This window comes from Somniosus microcephalus, chromosome 24, assembly GCF_052327205.1.
Source record: "Somniosus microcephalus isolate GS21.2 chromosome 24, FLI_Smic_1.0, whole genome shotgun sequence".
Taxonomy (NCBI): Eukaryota; Metazoa; Chordata; class Chondrichthyes; order Squaliformes; family Somniosidae; genus Somniosus; species Somniosus microcephalus.
In genome coordinates this window covers 43,948,762-43,971,149 of record NC_141010.1, presented here as the reverse complement: position 1 = coordinate 43,971,149, position 22,388 = coordinate 43,948,762, and the positions used below count along the sequence as shown (strand labels likewise).

Genomic DNA, 22,388 nt, shown 5'->3' with positions numbered 1-22,388 from the left:
TCAATAAGGTTATTGATTCAGTGTCAACAACTTATCTTATCTCTATAGTCAGAATGCTTTCACAGCTTTTTCATCGTTAGGTTTCTTGATTTCCAGACCCAGTTTGTCATGTTATAATAAGGCCAGAAGTCTTTCATAGAATGGTGTATTTTTCTGAATAGGTTATATGGCTTATTTCTTCACAATTAAACTTTGCGAAGTATTCAAGGCTAAAGAGTGTGCTTGAGCAGTTTTTCTATTTATCACTGACCCAACAGCAGAGGTCCCTGGCTTCGACCTCCCTCGAAGACAGTGGGCCGCGCTCAGCCGAATCCGCACAGGGCATTGACGATGCAGCCACCTGCTCCACAAGTGGAAGATAAGGGACGGCCCGAAGTGCGACTGTGGCCATGAGTCCCAGACCGTGGAACACATCGCATCAACCTGCCCATTAACATCTGCTGCGGGAGGCACCTCATTTCTCCACTCGGCATCTCAGGAGGCCATCGAATGGACATCCCATTCTAAGCGTTTCCTGTCATACGAAACAACAACAGTGAAGTCCATTCATCCATACTAGATCCCGTCTGAAGCAAGCCTCTTTCAACCATCCAGATGTCTGCAGTCTGGCAGTGACCTCACTTGAGCAGGTCACCGGGTTTGAACCATCCGCCGGGGTTCCTTTGCAAAATGTGGGTGGTCAAAATTGTCCTTGTATTTTGTTGAACTGTCTGGAGGAAACCAGTCCTTAAATAATGAATCATTCCTTCAGTCATCCTCGTTTGGAATCTGAATTATCACTCACTCTTCCACAGCTCTTCAAAAGAAAGCTCGCCGGGACATGGGCAGCCCCGAGATGAAAGTAACGGTTTAGTCATGGAATTTCTTTACAGGAGTGTCAGGAAAGGTGCAGGAGAGAGCAGGGTCAAGATATGCTGCTCTAATAGTGGGGTCTCTGGGAGTGGCCAAGAGGAATGCACAATGTTGCTGTTGATTATTCTATAGCTTGCTGTTCATCTGAGGCTGCATCCAGACCCCCAGTCATTCCAGTGATGTCCGAGGTGCAGTTGGGTAAAGGACGAGGGTCACTAACTCTCGCTCTTGCTGCGTAGGGATGTTGCAAGTGCCGGGGAGGTCTTTCCCACTCTTACAACATCAATAAGCACAGTTCTGATTGGCAGGTCCTTCTGCCGTGGGCTATTATTGGTTATTGAGAAGGTTAGTAGACTGATTTGCCAGCTGGGGAATTTGGCTGAAATCCAGACCAAGGAAGAACTCATTTCCTCATTTCCTGCTCCTTAACTTCCATCACACATGCCCTTTCCTCACCTCTGCTTCCTTTTATTTCAACACCCTCGGGCAGCATGCTTTGCTAATTAATTGCGTGTGTTTGCCCTCTCCTCCGATAACCTTTTCCTTCCTGTACACCTCTGTCTCTCTGTCCTTTTCTTCCCGACTGTAGGGAGAAGATGGGAGCCTGAATGATGCAGAGCAGTCACGGTACTGGGTAAGAGCACAGGTCCGACAATGTCTATATGGAAGAAAGATAACAAGCTGAAAGAACGAATTGTCTTGCATTGTTGAGTGAAATGCGTTAATTTGGCCAAATCCGTCACAATCCCTCCCCTACCAAATCTGTCCCACATCCCATACACTGAACACCTCTCCCTCCCAATTGAAACCAGTTGCAAGAACAGGGAGGGGTGGATCTGACTGATGACCTTCCAGTCTTGGGTTTGCAATCTGCTAAACACTTGTTGATTTTTCGTGTCACTCATTATATTTCCCAGTGGCTGTTGTCCACCCTAACATGGTCGGCTCTCTCCCTGGTTACTGCACGGTAACGAGCATGTAAGCAAACTGAAAGCAGCTGTCAAAGTTACAGAAAACACCTAGGTCCTGCAGTCACACACAAACAGGCCCGCAGTCCGTATGGCACATCACAGTCATACACTGTAATAAAATCCTACAGTGATATCGAAATCTCAGTAAGTAAAGCTCATCACCACTCCAGCCCGCTCCCTATAAACCTTCAGATATAAGGCACCAGTTGGACTTGCCTCATAATGATTCTTTGAAGAAGATGAGATGTTTTTAAAAGCAGCGTATTTTTTAAATATTCATTCATGGGATGTGGGCATCGCTGGCAAGGCCAGCATTTATTGCTCATCCCTAATTGCTCTCGAGAAGGTGGTGGTGGGCCACCTTCTTGAACCGCTGCAGTCCATATTTCTTATATATTACTTCTTTGAGGACCAAACAAAAAACATCTGAGACTCCCGGAAACCATCAGCTCATTTTAGATTTCTCCTGCCTAAAATCTGCAACCAACAGTGGGAGAAAGTCGACAGCTGATTGGGACAGTCTGCAGTCCCACTGTTCTGAAATCCCACCTTCCAGCTGATCTGATGAATGGTGACAGCCTGCATTCCCAGTGTCTTCTTGTGGAACACTAACAAGCTGACACACGGGCTAAAATGCTGTCTCTCAGCTTCAGGACTCTAAACTGCTGGCATGTATGCAATCCTCGCTCCTTTAATTTCACACCTCACCCACTGTCCTGCACACACTCCAGAACTGGTTTGACTGCTCCTTTTAAGAAAACAGATGACTGAATGGTGTCTACATTTCCTTCCTTGCGTTTTACATCATCCTGTCTCTACTAAGAAACACTTTGCTCATCTTTATTATCCCATTGAATCGTTCTCCTCGTTTCCTTTAGTCCTCTTATCCCAGCTAGCAAGTGATGGGTGAATTTGGAGAAAGACTGGAAAGAAAGAAAAGTGAGGGGGGGGGGGGGGTCCACGTTTATTATGTGAGTGACAGAGAGCCAGTGGAGCTGGGATAAGGATAGTCATTGGGACAAGTTAAAAAGGGGCTGGAATACATGTTGGGAGCTTATTTTGTTGTTACTGCTTAATGCTTTAATCTGTGGGACTGTACCCCTGTGAGGGTCAACACCTTCAGGAGAGATAGAGAGGAAAAATCAAAGGTGAAGAATTGCTGAGGCTCGTGAGTTTCACCGTGTGGTTTAGAAACGGGATTAGCCGCACAATACCCTGGGATTGTTGGCGATCAGCGGGGATACCTTGAGATATAATTACACTTACAGGATGCTCGTTGTACAGTTAGATAAAAGTCGTGATTAGTAGTCCTGGCGATCGGAGCTGTAGCTTTGAAGCTCTAACTATTCATTGTGTTTCTATTACTTTTATTGAAGTTAATCTCTGGGGTAACACAAGCTGACGCTCGCAGCAATAGACACTGCTGTATAAATATACTTTTTGTACAAGGCTCCTTTTTTATTAGTTAAAGAAATGAAGGGATTGTGTATTTTTGTCGGCCTTGCCCTTCTCCCGGGCTGCCCTGTAATATCCTGTTCTAACTTTTCTCCATTCTGTCTCTCCTCACGCCTGTAGGACCCAGTCTATTCCTCTATCTATTCCCCTGTTATTAGACAGTGCCAGTACGCCATGTATTATAACCAGGTGAGCTCTTTCCCTAGCCATGGTTCATGTCTGCTAATATAAACTGAAATACTAAACGCATGCTGCTGTGGCCCAGAGTGACATCCCAGCACTAACCGTTCTTTGGGCTGTGTTTCGGGCCTGGCCTAAGATTTGTTCTCTCAACATTACTGTGTTCAGTTACAAGGTTATAATTGAGCTGATTCATTTTTCACAGCTGCCTCCAGTTCTGCTTTATCATTCCTCTGTCTCTTTCTCTCTCTCCCTCTCTCTTCCCGAAGGAAGCACTTCCTTATGAGGTCAGTGACGCGACGTTTAATCAGAGTGGCCCTGGGTGTCTGTGGAGACGAAAGGTGACCATTTAACTATTTCCTGTGTCTGGCTTGGCTGTATGGGGAAAGATGGATACCTGGGAGTGACCAATAACCCCCCTCCCCCCACCTTTACCGTTGTCATTGGGTCCCTGGATAGTGCCTTCAAAATGGCCTCCGTGGGCCGCTCTCACTGTGTTTAAAGTGCCATTTGCCTCCATTCTTGAGATTCATTCTTGAGCACATGCGTGCAGTATCCCTCATTCCGCAGACAGGTAATCATATGTGCCTGATGCATGCAGAAGGCCTGGGAATTGACACGCAGCCAGTTCTGTGCACTTGCCTGGCTGCGTCATTATACCATTTTACTCCATGGCACATGCACCGGAAGTGGCTCGGCACGTTTAGCGAGGCAGAAGATGAGGCGGTTTTTGCCTTAGCAGACCGCAAGAAGATCAGATGTGCCGAGAGATTGGCTCTCCGGAGATCCTGCCCTTGAGGTTCGGGTCCGTTGATGCAGGGGGAACAGGAGTCGGCAATTAGCAACATCCCAACAGGTAAACTTCACCTTAATCTAATTGAGAGGTGAAACTTAAACCTCTTCACAGTGACGTCTGCACTCTGGGATTGGATTACAAGGGTAACTTTTAGACGTTGCATTGCTGGTGAGAAGCTACACCCAGTGTGATGCAAATCGGAAATTGGGGCTTATGATACACACGGTTTTCCAATGTGCTCTCCCAGTGCATAAGGCTTCCTGCTGGCAGCATGGTCGAAAATTACCCCTTACAGCCTTAAAATCACTCCCCGGTACCCAATTATTTGTTTCTGTGAGTGTGTGTATGTATATGTGTGTTTGAGATTCCAAGAGTTTATACCGGTTGTATAGACTTTTATTCCCTTGACTATAGGAGATTGGGGCATGATCTGATTGAGGTTCTTAAACGTTACAAGGATTCGATAAGATAGATACAGAGAATCTATTTCCTCTGGTGGGGGATCAAGAACAAGGGGACATAATTCTTAAAATTAGAACTAGGCCATTTCGGAGGGAAATCAGGAAACACTTTTTCACACAAAGGGTAGTGGAAATCTGGCATTCCCTCCTCCCAAAAAGCTGTGGATGCTGGGGGAGACAATTGGAGCTGTTAGGACTGAGAAGATCGTTGGATTTTTGTTAGTTAAGGGTATCAAGGGATAGGAAGCAAAGGCAGGTAAATGGAGTTGAGATACAGATCAGCCATGATCTCATTGAATGACTGAACAGGCTAGAGGGGCTGAATGACCTAATCCTGTTCCTAGTCCCTGCCACCAACAGAAGCAATCGGCCAGCGTGTTACACTTCTGGGTTGGTCAGCCCACGATTTTTCCATCCATTCAAAGTGAATGGGCAGAAAACCTCAGGCTGCCGAGCGCAGAAACCTATATATATATATATATATATATATGTGATACAGTATATATGTGTGTGTGTCTGAGAGTTTACACAGATTGCATAAACTTGGCTTCCCGTGTCGACAAACACTGGTCTGAAGAGCTGTGAGCAGAAACGTGTTCAGACTGGTACGGCCAGGGAGACGGAACATTAAAACAACGAGGTCATAGCAAGTCTGGGTAAACTGTGCGCTTGCTAAATCTGTTTTGTTTTGAGTACAATAAACCCGCTATAGGTGGATTCCGCTGTATCCTTCAGGTGTTTTTTTTTTAACTGACAACACCATTTGTCACAGCTCTGAAAGCCTCCGACTGTTTGTTCTATTTTTAGTCCGTGGCCACGATTAGTTCTGGCATTCGCGGTGTGAGAATTTATTGGAGCGCAGCTACCTTCATCGACACACAGGGATTCTCAGTGCACAGTCTGCACCGTTTGCCGTACGTCAGGGTGCTGTTGGGACAGTCTGCGATGTTGACTGTCGACACTCGCTGACATGGAACTGCTGCAGACTCATGAGTTGACTTCCTTTCCTTCCTTCTCCTCTACATTGGGGAGACCAAACGCAGATTGGGTGACCGCTTTGCGGAACACCTCCGTTCAGTCCGTAAGGGTGACCCCGAGCTTCCGGTCACCTGTCATTTTAATTCACCGCCCCATTCCCACTCAGACCTCACCGTCCGCGGCCTCTTGCATCAGGCACTTTACAGCCTTCCGGACTCAATATCGAGTTCAACAATTTCAGATCATAACCTCGGCCCCTATTACATTTTTATATATATTTTTTATCCACACCTTTGTTTTGTGCCCTTCCCCCTTTTTTTCTCTCCCACATGGCAGCTGTCTCTCATTCTGCCAGCGCATTTCACACCTAATCTAGAGCCATCTTTTGTCTCCACTAGTCCTATCACCATCTCGTCTGGTTTTGAATACCTCTTAATGTCTCTTCACTTCTCTTTTGTTCTCTCATCCCCATTTCCCAGTCCCCAAACTGGCCTTTTAATCTGTTTCATTTCCTGTGTTTTTTCAGTCCTGATGAAGGGTTTCGACCTGAAACGTTGACTCTATTTCTCTCTCCACGGATGTTGCCTGGCCTGCTGAGTTTTTCCAGCATTTTCTGTTGTTATTTCCTTTTTTTTTATGATGTCTTTTGTATATTCGGCATTCATCCGTAGGAGGGGTATTGGTGTTCAACTGTGGAAAACCTTACCACGTGTAACAACAGCCAGTGCTTCAAGCGCAGGTAGAGTATGGGCCCCAATACAGAAGATTTCTCCTCGGTTGCCCCAGCGGTGACTTGGCTTCAGCCTCAGTAGAGTACCAGTCAGTGTTCCACATTTGCCATATTGTCTCACCGTTATGGTCTCCCTAAATGATTTAGATTTAGTCGCAACTTGTGATCACTTTTCTGCCAGCAACTCATGTCCAACAGGAACTAAGTGAGACTGCCCCAAACCGATCAAATGTAGGATCTCAACAGCTCGGGGTGTGCTGGAGGGTATATTTCCATTGACAAGCCTATGCTGGCTTTGAGTTGGGTAGGCCTGTGTTTTGAGCTTGTCATGGTATTATTAGTAACAAGGAATAATCTTTTACATGTCACACTGTCTAGAAAAGGCAGTAGAACCTGAAAGTTGAGTAATTGGCTGCAGCAGAAACAAATAAGATGTTCCTGTAGTAAGGGTTACACATGCTCTGTGCATCAATTTAACCTGGTGTTTTCCATGACCAGCAATTGACTTATTCTTTAGCTTGGGCACTAACCAGTCACATTGGAGGGCAGTGTGTCCTGCTATCAACAACAACAACTTGCATCCATGTAGTGCCTTTAACATAGTAAAACATCCCAAGGCGCTTCACAGCAGCGTTACCAGACAAAATTTGACACCGAGCCACATACAGTAAAAAGATATTAAGACAGGTGACCAAAAACCTGGTCAAAGAGGTCGGTTTTAAGGAACGACTTAAAGGAAGAGAGAGAGGCGGAGAGGTTTAAGGAGGGAATTCCAGAGCTTAGAGCCTAGGCAGCTGAAGGCAGGGTCACCAGTGGTGCGGCAATGGAAATTGGGGATGCTCAACAGGCCAGAACTGGAGAAGTGCAGACTTCGCAGAGGGTTGTGGGGCTGGAGGAGGTTACAGAGATAGGGAGGGGCGAGGTCATGGAGGGATTTGAAAAAAGGATTCGAATTTTAAATCAAGGCGTTGCCGGACTGGCAGCCAATGTAGCTCAGCGAGCACGGGGGGTAATGGGTGAGCAGGACTTGGTGCAAGTTAGGACACGGGGCAGTGAGCACAGGGGGTGATGGGTGAGCGGGACTTGGTGCGAGCTAAGATAAAGGCAGCAAAGTTTTGGATGAGCTCAAGTTTATGGAGGGTGGTAGGTGGGAGGCCGGCCAGGGGAGCGTTGGAATAGTCGACTTTGGAGATATCAAAGGCATGGATGAGGGTTCCAGCTGCGGATGGGCTGAGGCAGGGGAATGTTACGGAGGTGGAAGTAGGTGGCCTTAGTGATGGAGAGGGTAAGGGGTCGGAATTTCAGCGCCATCGTTGGTTGGAGGCGTCAGAGCAGGGCCAGAATCGAGCTTCACATCGCCAGCACACTTTTATATTGGGCACTCACGATGGAAACGGTGAAGGGAAGGTGTGACACTGCTTGTGCTATCCGAGTGGTAAGGTCAGAAACTGAGAGATGCGAGATCTTAGGAACAAAACCCAACTGTTTATTACACGGTGTAGCAGAGGAACATATCTTACAGGCTGCAGGCAAAGCACACAATTTCTTACTGCACGATGGCAAGCTGGAGGATTCACCTCTGAGTCATACCCATAATGCAATGCCACGTTACCTTAATAACTGGTGTACCAGGACATTGAGTACATGACCCATTACCTTAAACACTGGTGAATATGAAACCTTAATCTTTGGCTCCATCTGGTGGATAACTTAAACATTACATCCCAGATTACTATACTGCTCCATTTAGTTAATGTGACCTGCAGAAAGGTGAATATTGTGGAGATTAGTGCAGCAACGAGACCCTGTCAATCTGGCCCAGACTGGCCTGTTTCTGTGCTGTAAATTCTGTGTAATTCTACGTAACACCATCCGCTGCTGCCAAGGTTGCTCAGGGCACTTTCAGCCATCAAAAGTGTGTGTGCTACCAAAACAGATCGAGGAGCAGGCAACCAGCACAGAAACACCTTCCAATAGCTGTTAAATTGGACTGGTTGAACTCAAACAAATGTTTCTTTTAATTAAATAAAAACAGAGTGATAGTCAACAGCTGTATGGATTTTCCACTCCTGCTCTTCCATTGTATTACGTAGTCATGTTAGCAACCACAGAAGCCGTACTGCTTTTAAATACAATCAAATTCTTCCCATTTGTGGAAGAAAATGAAAAAAAAGTTAATGATTGGGTCACCAGGAACAAGAGGAGGCCATTCAGCCCCTCATGCCCACTCCGCCTTTTAATTAGATCATGACTGATGGGCACCTCCACTCCATTAGTCCATTTACCCGCCTTTGTACCATATCCCTTGATACCTTTACCTAACAAAAATCCATCAATCTCAGTTTTTAAATTTTCAATTAAAACTGCCCTACCTTTTGTGTCTATGCAACCTGTTCTCATAATTTAGCCCTTTTAGCCCTGGTATCATTCTGGTGAATTGGAGCTGCACCAATATGTCCTTCCTGAGATGCAATATCTAAATCAAGATTAAGTATTTTGATGCTGCCATTTCAAAATGTTAAAATGGGAATTAAAGCAGTGAAAGTGAGCAGCGGTAATTTATCCTCAGAGTTCAGTTAAGTTGAGCGATGGAAAGAACATCAATAGAAATGGCAACAGCTCTCCTTATGTTTATAATTAACTATACACTCTGCAATGGCTATTTTGAAGTTTTAGGGGGAAAAACTTGGTTGATTTGCGCCTCCCATTAGTGCGCTAAGAGGGCGCTAATGGGGCATAAAGCAACTAGCGCCTGTGCGTGGTGCCGCTAACTCCTCCCGCAAAATTCAGCGGGAGGTTAGCGGCAGCGGTAACCATTAGGGCCCCACGGTTCTGCGCCTCCAGCGATGGCGCCATCGCCGTATACAGCGCCTCGCTCTTGCCCCAGCCACGATCTTCGGTAGCGCCCCCTGACTTACCGCCGGACGCTATGTCCGACAGGGTCAAGGGGGCCTACCTGCGGCCGGGGCGGCGCTATTTAAAGGTGAGGTGCCGGGCGGACATTTTTGTTGCTGGCCTGCCCCCGTTGCCATCCCCGTCGTCCTCAGCAGCACCTCCCCAACCACCCGCGGAGTGCCGGCTACGCTCCATGAGCCCGGCACTTCTCTTGAGTGCTGGGCTCTTTTGCCGTGACTCCGATACCTGGTGGCCCAGCTGGGCCCCGGGTCGTGCTGCGCTAAGCCCCTCCCCTTTAATAAGGGGAAGGCCTGCAGTACCGCGGCGTGACGTGCCACAGCACCCGACGCTGCTGCACGTAGCGCCGCGATATTCCCTCACAGCACCCCAAGAGGGAGGCGGGGCACTTCCAGTAGCGCCCCGCCTCCCTCTTGGGGCGCTACGAGTGAATTTCGGGCGCGGGGGCGCTAACTTTTACGGCGCGAAGATAGCCCACTGGTTCTGAAGACTCCCAGTCCTGTCCCACCAAAAAAAAAGACATAAAGAGGGAGAAATTCGTGTTCGCCCTCAAAGTTTGCCAGTGTCATCGGAAACTGGAGTTAACGGCCACTGAAAATGGCTGCAACGCTAACGGGGTGAATTTGGTCTGGGGGGGGCAGGAGATTGTTGGCACAGCGCTTACCTTCCACGCAACACCATCCTGGTGGCATTGCTGGAGGCATCCGAGACGAAGATCCTGTCCAGGTCCGGCGTTGGAGCTTCGCCCAGCCTCTGGAAGCGAAGCTGTGGAGCTCGCACGGATTATGGGCAATGAAGAAGTCTGAGAATTAAAGGGGCCACGCACAATGAAGCAATACAAATTAAAGTGAAGTGAAACAATGCAGTTTTCAGCCCTTTCTGCCTTTTAAAAAATATTTAACATTTAAAAAGTCCCAAATGTGAATATTCAGCCTGTAAAGCTGAATTCCCTTCCTAACCTCAACAAATGGGAAAACTGCCTCAGCACTAACACAAATGGCTCAGCAAGCCAGGGAAGGGGCACCCAGGGTCTCACACACAGCACTCCAGCTTTGTGCAGGGGGTCAACACTGCAAGACAGGCCCTCTACCCACAGGGGCCAGGAGGACCCTCCAGAAAGAACGAAGTGGGAGTACATCACCGAGGCCGTCACTGCCAGCAGTGTCGCCCCCACCACCTGGCTCCAGGGCCCAAAGAAGCTTCATGACCTCAGACCACTGGTCAAGGTCAGTGAATGCATCTTCAAAAGTCATCTCCTACCAACTGCACCACTAACCTCACACACTGCTCAATGCACAACCCCCAATCACTCACCTACCAACAATCTGCACCAATGATGAGGCACATCTCCCATCCCTAACCTCACCTCACCCCCTTGGAGGAGAAGGTGATGGCCATTCTTGGCAGGGGCATGGCTGAGCCCTTGGCCAGCGGTGGGACTGAAAGGATACAAGATGCTGGTATCCTCATACGTTATCCTCCTTCTGGCATGCACCTCATGTTTTCCCGCCCTCCCCTCACCACAACTCCACCCTTGTGCCTTCCTCATTTCACACACCCAAGAACTGCAGCCTGCCCAGCCAGTGGGTGACCAAGAAGAGGGAGAGGAGAGTGAAGACGAACAAGAACAGAAGAAGATTGATTGGACACTCCCAGCCACCAGCTCCTCAAGGTCAACCAGCAAGGCCATCTGCAGTGTCCCCCACTGAAAGTCAGCAGCCTTCCACCAGCCATGCTGCAGCCACTGGGGTAGCACTGCGTGACATCGTAGGATAGGCAAAGGCACACACAAGACGGTCACTAAGAGAATGTATACGGGTGATGAGTTGATTTCTTGATGTCACATTGGATGGCTAGACATATATAGGTGGATTGGAAAGTTTGCTTTGTGGTGGCTTTTATTTCAGCGTCATGGCCAAGAGGACCTTGTGATCATCAGTAACAGAGGGAAGGTAAGGGGTGTGGGACTAATTCTGAAAGGGGAATTGGGGTTGTGGTCACTGGGATGATTCCATCCTGGATATCCCGGCCACAGAGGGGCTGTCTGGGTTGCATCCTTCCTTCTGCTTCCTCCTCTTTTGTTTCCTCCTCTTTCGTTTCCTCCTCTTTCGTTTCCTCCTCTTCGGCTTCTTCCTCTTCTGCGTCTTCCTCTTCCCTCTGCAAGCGGATGCTGTAAATGTGAAATGACAGCATAAAATGTTGGAAACACTCAGCTGGTCCGGCAGCATCTCGACCTGAGACGTGAACTCTGTTTTTCACTTCACGGATGTTGCGTGACCTGCTGAGTATTCGCACCATGTTCTGTTGTCTGAAAGGCCTTCATTTACCATCCGAGTCCAGCAGCACTCCCTACACACTTAAAAAACTTTTCACATCTATTGTAGCAAGCCATCACTTCAATAAAATCAAAAAAATCCCAGTCCAAAACCTTACATTCAAACTTACTTAATGATGTGTGTGTCCCTTTAAGAGGTGCAGATATCGCCACGGTCAGCCTGCTTGGTGCTTAGGACCCAGCACTGAATGCAGTGCTAGGGTTGAAGTTCACGTTGGTGATGTTAAGTCGGCGTTGCACGCCGATTGACATCACCATACCGCCATTTTTTCTTTCTGAGCATTACCAGTTACCGGCAGCGCAAAGGGGGACACGAATATGGCGGCCGCCACGGGACCCACCACCAGCTGGCAAAAGAGTGGCAGCCACCATTTTATCACCGTTTGATGGCGCTACAGAGTGGCAGTAAGTAGATGAATTTCTAGCCCATCTCCTGGGCCCTTTTGCAAGGAGCCTCCTGCGGTCCCTTTAAGGATTGCTGGTTAGGTCGCTCAGCGCCTGGTGCAAGTGGGCGGAGAGTTCTCCACCCACTTGCACCTTAAAATTGTCAGCTGTTGTAGGACTATGACAAGTATAGTTAAGCAGCCTCCCGGGCAGGCCAGTCGCCCATTTATAGCCCCTCCTGAAAATTGCACCAGGCAGACCTCGGGTGTTGATGGGGTAGCTGAATTGTCCCCTTTAAGATTACTAAGTACACAGTACACACCTGCACCTGGGAACCTTAACTGAGACTCCATACCTTCTGCAGCGTTTGTTTAATAGGAGCGGCCGGACAAGGGAAACTTTCTGATCACCACAGAGTGTTCACCTTAGCTATCTTCATTGTTGCACGGTAGAAACCTGTTAGAACATGTGAAAGAGCGTCAGTGCGGTGATGTAGAGACATATAAAGGGCGAAGGAATGTGCAAACAGTGTCAGATGGTATGTACATATTCAATGGAAACCATGTTATGGTGTGTACATACACATGACCCAAAGGCCACAATTTGAGAAGGTCTCCACTTACTCTGTGAAGTACAGTATAACAGGAGGAACTGGGCTTACTAGAGTGACAGCTGGGCCCAAAGGCCCATTCCCTTCTAACCAGGGTCACTTGTGCATGTGTGGCATAAGAACATAGGAACAGGAGTAGGCCATTCAAGCCTGTTCCGCCATTCAATGAGATCATGGATGACCTGTATCCTAACTCCATCCACCCGCCTTGGCTCCATCTCCCTTGGCTAGCAAAAATCTTATCCATCTCAGATTTTAAATTATTCATTGAGCCCCAGCATCTACTGCATTTTGTGGGAGAGAGTTCCACATTTCTACTGCCCTTTGCATGAAGAAGCGTTTCCTAATTTTTCTCTTGAATGGCCTGGCTCTGATTTTAAGGTTATGTCCCCTTGTCCTAGACATTCCCCCCCACCCCCCCAGTGGAAAAACTTTCCCTCTATCTACCCTATCAATTCCTTTCAAAGTCCTAAAAATCTCAAATCAAATCACCCCTTAACCTTCTATATTCCAGGGAATACAAGCCTAGTTTATGCAATCTCTCCTCATAATCTAACCCTCTAACCCTGTGTGACCTCGATTTCAAAATTCTCATCCTTGTTTTCAAATCCCTCCATGGCCTCACCCCTCCCTATCCCTGTAATCTCCTTCAGCCCCACAACCCCCGAGATAGCTGCGCTCCTCTAATTCTGCCCTCTTGAGGATCCCTGATTATAATCGCTCAACCTTTGGTGGCCGTGCCTTCTGTTGCCTAGGCCCTAAGCTCTGGAATTCCCTCCCTAAACCTCTCTGCCTCACTACCTCTCTTTCCTCCTTTATGATGCTCCTTAAAACCTACCTTTTTGACCAAGCTTTTGGTCACCTGCCTTAATTTATCCTTATGTGGCTCGGTGTCAAATTTGTTGTCTTAAAATACTCCTGTGCAGCGCCTTGGGACATTTTACAACGTTAAAGGCGCTATATAAATACAAGTTGACGTAAGAAGACTACTAGGCACTTGGTCTAAGCGTTTAACAAAGCTTTAATCAACTGTTTTACAACATGGAGGTCTAGTTGTGTCCTTCACTAGTCCCTGTTAAGAATGTCCTACGCAAGCTGGGCCCGTGCCCGAGTATTTATACTCTCCCTGGACAGCGCCACCCGTAGGCCGCTCAGTATTATCTCATAAGTCTTTTTTTCATGAATTACTAATTCATGTCACAAGTTGTTGTTGTTGTTGACCTGATTGCAAAACTTTCACTACACAGCGACTGACGTTCCCAGTGCTCGTGCAGCTACTTCCCATGCCTGTGATTCTAGACAACCCCGTGTTTTCGCTTTTAAAAAAAAAAATCCTGTCAGTGTTGAAATACTTTTTTTCTCTGCCAGAGAGCAGCAACTGGTATCGGGGGAAAGATATCACTGGAGGAACGAAAGCAACTGATCAGTGTGAGTGAGGAGCAGTGGAAAATAAAAGGCAAAGGAGCATTCAACGACTCTACACAGTTCACAGTGGCTGCACGCATGGCAAAAAAAGGTCAGCACCCCATTTCTCAATCTTAACAAGTTTATTGATTGGAAGATTAACACTTGTCAACTCACAAGGTTTTTCTTATTAAAAAACAGAGAAGTAGAACGGATGGTCTCATTTTCCAGCTGCTGGAACATATGTGCCACGGTTTGTTTTCAAATCTCTCTCTTTCCTTCTATTTAAGTTTTAACCCACACCCCGCTCCATGGAGGACGCCTACCCTAGTTGAAGGAGCACATGGGCAACTTGCCTCCAAGCCCCTGCTAGTACCTCCCCTGAGCTGGCCACTCCAAGGTGCCCAAGGGTGATCAGATCTCCTTCCACTTTCGGATGAGACGTTAAACCGAGGCCCTGCCTGCCCTCTCAGGTGGATGTAAAAAATCCCGTGGCACTGTTCGTAGAAGGGCAGGGGAGATATCCCCGGTGTTCTGGGCCAATATTTATCCCTCAACCAACATCAACCAAACAGATTATTTGGTCATTATCTCATTGCTGTTTGTGGGACCTTGCTGTGCGCATATTAGCTGCTGCATTTCCCACATTACAACAGTGACTACGCTTCAAAAGTAGCTGTAACGCTCTTTGGGATGTCCTGAGGTAGTAAAAGGCGATATATAAATGCAAGACTTTCTTTTGTTTCTCTTAGTGCTGCCAACAGAGGAGCAGGTGCTGGGAGGAGGGGAAAGAATGAAATGTTTCTAATTTGAAGGGCAGAATATTTCTTTATTCACTCTCAGGATGTGGGCGTTGCTGGCAAAGCCCATCCCTAGATGCCCTTTGGAAGGTGGTGGTGGGCCGCCCACTTTGCCATTTTAGATGGCAGCTCAGAGGCAGCGGACCGGGTAAGGGCGGCAGGACATTGGTGAACCAGTTGGGTTTTTACAACAATCCGACAGCTTCATGGTCACTTTTACTGAGACCAGAATTTGATTTCCAGATTTAAAAATTTTTTTTGAATTCAAATTCTCAAACTGCTGTGGTGGGATTATGAACTCAACTTTGTCCAGGCCTCTGGATTACCAGTCCAATAACATAACCACTACACTACTGCACCCTATGGCGGAGGTGATTAGTGAAACAGTGGTGTATGTTACTACATATTCCTTTATTTACAAACCCAATTAAGTGTTTTGCCAGACAGCAATGTCCCTAATTGAATTCCTTCCACCTTAAAATTGCCCCTCATTTCTTATGACCCCTGCAGTCAGTCTACGTTGGTGTAGCTTCACTTTAGAAGATCCACACACTTGTTTAAATAAAATTCACTTTTATTGTTGATGACCTTTTTAAAGCAAAATCTGCAATGCCTTGATAACCAATATAAGACTTTATTAATAACAACAGAAAATGCTGGAAATACTCAGCAGGCCAGGCAGCATCCGTGGAGAGAGAAACAGGGTTAACGTTTCAGGTCTGGGACCCTTCACCAGAACAGTTCTGACGAAGGGTCCCAGACCTGAAACGTTAACTCTGTTTCTCTCTCCACGGATGCTGCCTGGCCTGCTGAGTATTTCCAGCATTTTCTGTTGTTATTTCAGATTTCCAGCATCCGCAGTATTTTGCTATTGTAAGACTTTATTAACTTGCACCACTTGGGATGCGACCTATAAGTGAGTTAATAAAGTTTGGTGTGCGGCCTGTACGCCAAGCAATACGGTATAGACACCGTATTTTCTTAGGTAACAAGAGTGACTGCACTTCAGAAGTAATTCATTAATTATAAACTCTGGGCCATCCTGAGGATGTGAGAAGGGGCGATATAAATGCAAGTTCTTTTCATTCATTCATAACGTTACATGAAAGATATTACTTTAGTCACTATTTGCTCTTTTACATTAATGCATTATGGGGAATGATCAGAAAACTACATCCCCAGCCTTCGGATCGGCCCTTGTGCTTTGATGAGATTTGGTGATTAAATGTCAGTGATCCGTGTATTTTTAGCTGTTGTTCACTCCGATGCTGTTAAGTCTTTTAGAAATAAGTCAGTAGTTTCAAAGGGTAAAGTTCAATTAAAGTGCAAGAGATGAAACGATGGCTGCATCAGGGGTCAGGGGGTCAGTGCTCCCACATGCTGAGCTGGAATGGTCGAGGTTTGTTTATGCTGCCATTCTAATTCGGGGAATTTCAATCCCAACTCGGGTCCTTAGCAGCAGGCTGAAGATCAGCACAAGCAGGAGTGTCCATCTGTCCCCTTAGGAATGAGGAGTGGTGGATCAAACGTACGTTGTACAATATATGGGCTTGGGATAGCTCCTTTGTGGTGCTTTTTTTTTTGAGATTGCATGTTCATCCATCGCGGGATTGACCTCGTAACCGCAGGTCCCTGAAGGCCTAGACTTGCTCAGGTACAGGAAGTAGATCGGATGGATGGAATCACAGGAGCACACATTTGAACAACCCAGACAGGTCCTCAAGTGACCAAGTCATCACGGCCTAGAAATTGGTCCATAGCAGCTCGATGCTGGCTGCGTCCAGGGCAGCACACTTTTGCAGTGGGTGCCACAAACAGGCGTTAGGCCCAACGTTCCCTGTGAGCTGTGCTTTGCTCTGCGCGGCCTGTTGCTTTTACTGCGCGGTCTCTACAATGGACAAAGCTGGTGAGCGGCCTGCGCGGGACCTTTCCCATTGCGCAGCTTAGAGGGAACATTGGTTAGGCCCCCCTATTTGAATACACAAAGTGCCTAAAGCCTGGTTCAGGCGCAGGCCATGGACGCCTCTTTATCCGCCTTTACCAATATGCCGGGCGGCGCACTTCCAGAGCGGAACATGCGTACGCAGGTCCCCCAACAAACTGGACGCTTCAGTACCAATTTAACACCCGTAAAACAGGCGCGGCACCAACCAATTTCTAGACCACATCTGCGAGTTCCGAGAGTCCCTGTTTTTTGGGTTGCAAACAAATTACCTTTGAATTGTGTTGAAAGCTGTGCTGGCAAATGGGTCAGATTAACCGGAGATGAAACAGGAACTTGATGGAAACGCTGTCTCCCCTTGAGCAACAGTTGCAAGCGCAGTCTGAGAACCTTTACTGATATCAGGACCGACGGTGCCTGTTCCCGTCATGACTGCCTTTGGCGCGGCGCGACTGAATCATTAAAATGTTGGCTGTTTCACACCGTCATCGCTGAAGAATTTGTCGACAGGGTTTTAAGCTCCTCTGTTAACTTTCCTGATCTTGATTTGAAATGCATCGCAGCTTGATCTGTACAAACCAGGAATGTCTCCGGCACGACCGCTGGCCTCTGCTGAGTTGACTGATCTAACTTGGAGTGGAAATCAGAGCAACAACATCAACAGCAACTTACATTTCTATAGCGCGTTTAAGGTAGTGAAAACGCCCCAAGGCAATTCACAGGAGCGTTATCAGACCAAAATTTGACACCGAACCACATAAGGGCCTAATAGGATAGGCGATCAAAAGCTTGATCAATGTGGTAGGTCAAAGCAGCACAATTACCTTAACTACCACCTCAGCTAGGGAAGGGGCATGAATCCACTCCTGTTCCTAACCGTCAACAAACATGTCCTGCTATGTGTGTGTGGATATTGGGTATGGAAATTGTTGGGTTCGGCTTTGATACTCTCCGTTGACCACTAGCCTACTGGGACTCAGGTGTCCAGGTCATGTAGGCTGCTGGGGTGAGGTAACTGTCCGCGGTAACTACCTCAGTAAGGGTCATAGGCCTAGAAATTCGGTTGGTAGCGCCAGCGATTAGCGCCTAAAGAGCCCGAGAATTGGGGCGTTACCCAATTTTCGGGCGGGCGCTGTGAATATAGCGCCACCTCCCATATTGAGTATGATTTTAGCGCCAGCGCAGGCAGATCATGACGTCATTTCAGTGTGCAACGCCATTTTTGCACCCCGGACCGGATATTCGGTGGCGCCCGCAACCTTTCCGCCTGGCGCTATTAGTGACAGTTGGATGGAGCGTTCCCAGGCCCTTCTCAGACTCGGGGGGCGCTATTTAAAGGGGACAGCACTAGTATAAAAGCTGCAGCCATTTGGGCTGGCCATCCTGATCGTTGCTGGAAAGAGTTGCTGACCTTCTGTTGGACAGTCATTTTCTCATTGAGCCTTCGGTGGCACTGGCACTGGCAGCTTGAGGGCCCGGCTCCCGAGCTGGTGATGCAGCATCTGTAAGCAGGGAGGTGGAAGAGTGGCTTTAGCAAAAGGACAGGTTCGCAGCAAGGGATGCCAGATTGCGGCAAGGCTATGACATGGATCCACAGTGAGAAAGCATGCTGGCGGGGGGAGCAAGTAGAAGGAGACAGTTGTAAGAGGTGAGAACCTTACCTTCGCTGTCGACAATGGGGTCGGTAGCTGCAGTGGTTACAGGACCACTCAGACATCCTCCAAGAACCTGGTGGACTCTCTCCTCGAGATCCGTGAGAGTGACCACTTGTGGAGGTCCTCCACCGGTGCAAAGCTGGTCTTTGCCAATCCTCGCCAGCATGGACTGCAGGGGAAAGGAGGGGAAGTTATGTTACCTGATGCCCTGAGTGATCATCTCATGCCCCCCATGGTGCAAGAGCCCTTACATGACGCCCTGAGTCAAATGTGCATGTGTGTGCCCAGAAAGGGCCATGGGTGCTTGCTGGCAGGTGGCCAATGGGGCACAGGCCACCCTGTAGCCATAAAGTCAGGTGCAAATGAAGGGATGCAGAAGTTTGCAGGAACAACACCCACCCTCACGACCCGAGTGAGGTCGTTGAATTTCTTTCTGCATTGGACAGGGCTCCTGGTCACCATGCTGCTGGAGTTGACCCTCTGGCATACATCCCTCCAAGCTCGTCGGTAGTCCTTATGATTCGGCCTCCTGCCATTGTCTGGGTAGAGAACATCTCGCCGGCGCTCCACTGCGGCCACCAATTGCTCCAGAGCCTCATTGATGAAGCGCTCTGCTCTCTGACTCACCTTCTCCATCTGGTCCAAGTTTTTATCGCCAGAGAAGGGCCTGCGCCGATTCTGAGGCCTGCAAGGCGCAGAGTGTGGATGCTGAAGCTGACTGACCCACCCCTTTAAGAGCTAGCCGGCGCCTGGAAGTCTCGTGGTCATCGGTAATTGACAGCACCTGCGCTGAGCCCGTCCGCTCCGATATTGGGTTGCGCCGGAAGTTTAGCGCCTTAGGAGTCCCGTGTAACGCCTGAATTCGCGCCTCAATCACCTTTAGGGGCGATGCAACCCAATATCGCGCCAGGCGGCGATAAGTTTTGTCTGGCTATAAACTTTGCACAGCGCCAGTTCTAACGCCTCAAGCCGGGCTATACCCAATTTCTAGGCCATAGAATCTTACAGCACAGAAGGAGGCCATTTGGCCCATCGTGCCTATGCCGGGCCTTTGCAAGAACTATCTGATTAGTCCCACTCCCCTGATCTTTCCCCATAGCCCTGCATAGGACTCTCCTGCATTCCCCATGTTTAGGAGAAGTGGAACAAATTTGGGGGCAAAATAAATCCCAAGGAATTTGTTTAAGAATTTGGTTAGAAACAAAAAAAAGAATTGACTTTAGTACAGGACTTCATCAGGGTGTAACTATAGTAAAAACAGATACCTACAGGAACGTTGCTAGGCATGGCCGAGATGTGTAGATTACATTTGAGTTTTATGCTGCAGTGTGAATAAAACCATCTGGTAGATGACAATCCAATAATGTATCGTGTGTGTGAGTGGGGGTGGGGACATGGTGAGAGGAGGTGGGACCTTTTTAAACTTGGGAGGAATTTACATCATAAAGTTCAAGTCTAGGCTAGAAATCCCAACCAGTCCTTGTTTGGTCGGCTTGATCGGGGCCAGGTTCAGGCTTGGAATGGAATGGAATTCTCTGTTCTGCGAGAAACCTGAACCCAGACCAACAAAACACTTGGGGCTGATCCAGGTCTGCATTGCACTGCTGCTTGACAGGAAGCGCAGAGTTTAACCTGGGGGAGGGTTGTGGGGGGGGGAGCAGAGAGAGGACAGCCCATTGGAGGGGTTCCTCAGTAGTGATCAAGGACGGCCCATTGGGGTAACTGGATAGCGATCAAGAGCGGGAACAGTGGTCAATTTCTTTATGCTCTTCTTAACCCAGGAGAACCCGACCTATTTGTGGGACTCCCAACTACTGCTACTGCCGAGATCAATTAACTCAGTACAGAGCAGGGATTGAACTTGGGCTCTTCTTGTCTGTATGGCTCAGTCACCATTGAGCTGGGGGCTGGGGAAACATCATCACTTTTGTAATGATAGCAAAATACTGCAGATGCTGGAAATCCGAAATAACAACAGAAAATGCTGGAAAAACTCAGCAGGCCAGGCAACATCCGTGGAGAGAAAATAGAGTCAACCTTTTTGAAAAAGGGCTAGACCCGAAACATCGACCCTAATTTCTCCCCACGGATGTTGCCTGGCCTGCTGAGTTTTTCCAGCATTTTCTGTTGTTATCACTTTTGTAATCTTGGGTTAAGGTGGGACTGGCTTTTGGAGTCATTTTAAGCTGGCACATCAGTGTATCATTATCATGCTGTATTTAAAAAGATTTTCTAATTATTTTGAATCCCATTTTAATGAATTACAGGGTTAGTGTCTACGATTACCGGAAACAGTGATGATGCAGTTATTCCCTTCAAGAAAGTTGCCACGGCAACAAGTACGCCAACCAAACCTCTGGAAGGTGAGTGAAGCTTTTTAATGTTTCAATTCAGACAAAGTTTCAATCAGTTCGAGACGCAATTTAAATTTTTTTTTTTAAATAGTGTACCACGCTTGTTCATTCACGTACTTGTGGAAACACATCTGGAAACACGTGTTTGAAATCAGCATCGTCGCTGAAATATCCGGGAAACGGCCTCACGTTGTTGCTGGAACATAAAGTGAAATACCCGGGGATATTGTTTACATATCTTATTAACAGTCTGACAGGCTTGAGCGTGAACGCTCCTTCCGTGGCCGTAACCATCTTTATACCAGTCGACAGCTGGTTAGACCTAAACGGCAGGAGGGCTCTCTGGGCCACCCACAACCCGTACGATAAGGGAAAGGGGCCACCTGCATCCACTGGGCGTCAGGAACCCGCCGGATGTCAACACAGAATTCAAGCCAGAGCTCCGGTCTCCACTCACTGGGATTGTCTGCAGCGGGGTGTGAACCCTACACCTCCTGACTCGGGAATGCTACCACTCAACCAAAGGCTCGCTCCAATCCCGGTGGATTATCAAACTTTTAATAGTTGGATAAATTCGTACAGTTTATCGCGCACCCGGACCTTCATATATTCATCGGAGCTGGACAGGTCCAGCTCCGATGAACGGGTCACATTGTCCGCATGCCCGATACCAGGCTCCCAAAACAAGCGCTCTACTCGGAGCTCCAGCACGGCAGAGGAAACGCTTCAAGGACACCCTCAAAGCCTCCTTGAAAAAGTGTAACATCCCCATCGACACCTGGGAATCCCTGGCCCAAGACCGCACAAAGTGGAAGAGAAGCACCCGGGAAGGCACCGAACGCTTCGAGTCTCTTCGACAGGAGCAAGCGGATGCCAAGCGCAAACAGCGGAAGGAGCGCACGTCAACCCAAGCACCCCACCCACCCGCCCCTTCAACCACCGTCTGCCCCACCTGTGACAGAGTCTGTAGGTTCCGCATTGGACTCATCAGTCACCTGCGAACTCATTTTTAATGTGGAAGCAAGTCATCCTCGGTTCTGAGGGACTGCCTAAGAAGAAGAAGATATATTCATCCAAAAGCAAAATACTGCGGATGCTGGAAACCTGAAATAAAAACAGAAAATGCTGGAAATACTCAGCAGGTCAGGCAGCATCTGTGGAGAGAGAAACAGAGTTCACGTTTCAGGTCGATGACCCTTCATCAGAACTTTTTCCAGTTCTAACGAAGGGTCATCGACCTGAAACGTTAACTCTGTTTCTCTCTCTACAGGTGCTGCCTGACCTGCTGAGTATTTGCAGCATTTTCTGTTCATATATTCATCTATTTGTCCATCTAATCATTCTGATTAGGATTAGTTTGGTTAATTGAGATTAAGGGATGAGAGTGGGATAAACAGAATACACAATGAAGACATGGGATATCGCTCCTCATCCCATTCATTGCTCACTCACAACTTTGTTTCTCGTGAATCATCAGTTTAGCCCAGGCACAGGCTATAATTCCAATCCCACATATATATATATATCTTCATTTGTATGCTCTATATTCCCACTTCCCAAGGTTTTAT

At 47.8% G+C, this 22,388-nt stretch overlaps 1 protein-coding gene across 12 annotated transcripts in view; it reads left to right on the top strand.

Moving 5' to 3' along the window:
• The window catches only part of LOC147101456 (supervillin-like), a 221,357-nt gene that overhangs the window by 135,839 nt on the left and 63,130 nt on the right, over positions 1-22,388 (top strand). For 6 of the 12 annotated variants that reach the window (XM_085966581.1, XM_085966587.1, XM_085966578.1 and 3 more), the window contains 5 exons: positions 1,442-1,486; positions 3,399-3,467; positions 3,728-3,799; positions 14,034-14,181; positions 20,734-20,829. In XM_085966581.1, the coding sequence (XP_085822707.1) occupies positions 1,442-1,486; positions 3,399-3,467; positions 3,728-3,799; positions 14,034-14,181; positions 20,734-20,829 (430 nt within the window). The remainder of the gene's footprint in view (positions 1-1,441; positions 1,487-3,398; positions 3,468-3,727; positions 3,800-14,033; positions 14,182-20,733; positions 20,830-22,388) is intronic. The other 6 variants (XM_085966582.1, XM_085966583.1, XM_085966584.1 and 3 more) reach the window with 6 other exon arrangements.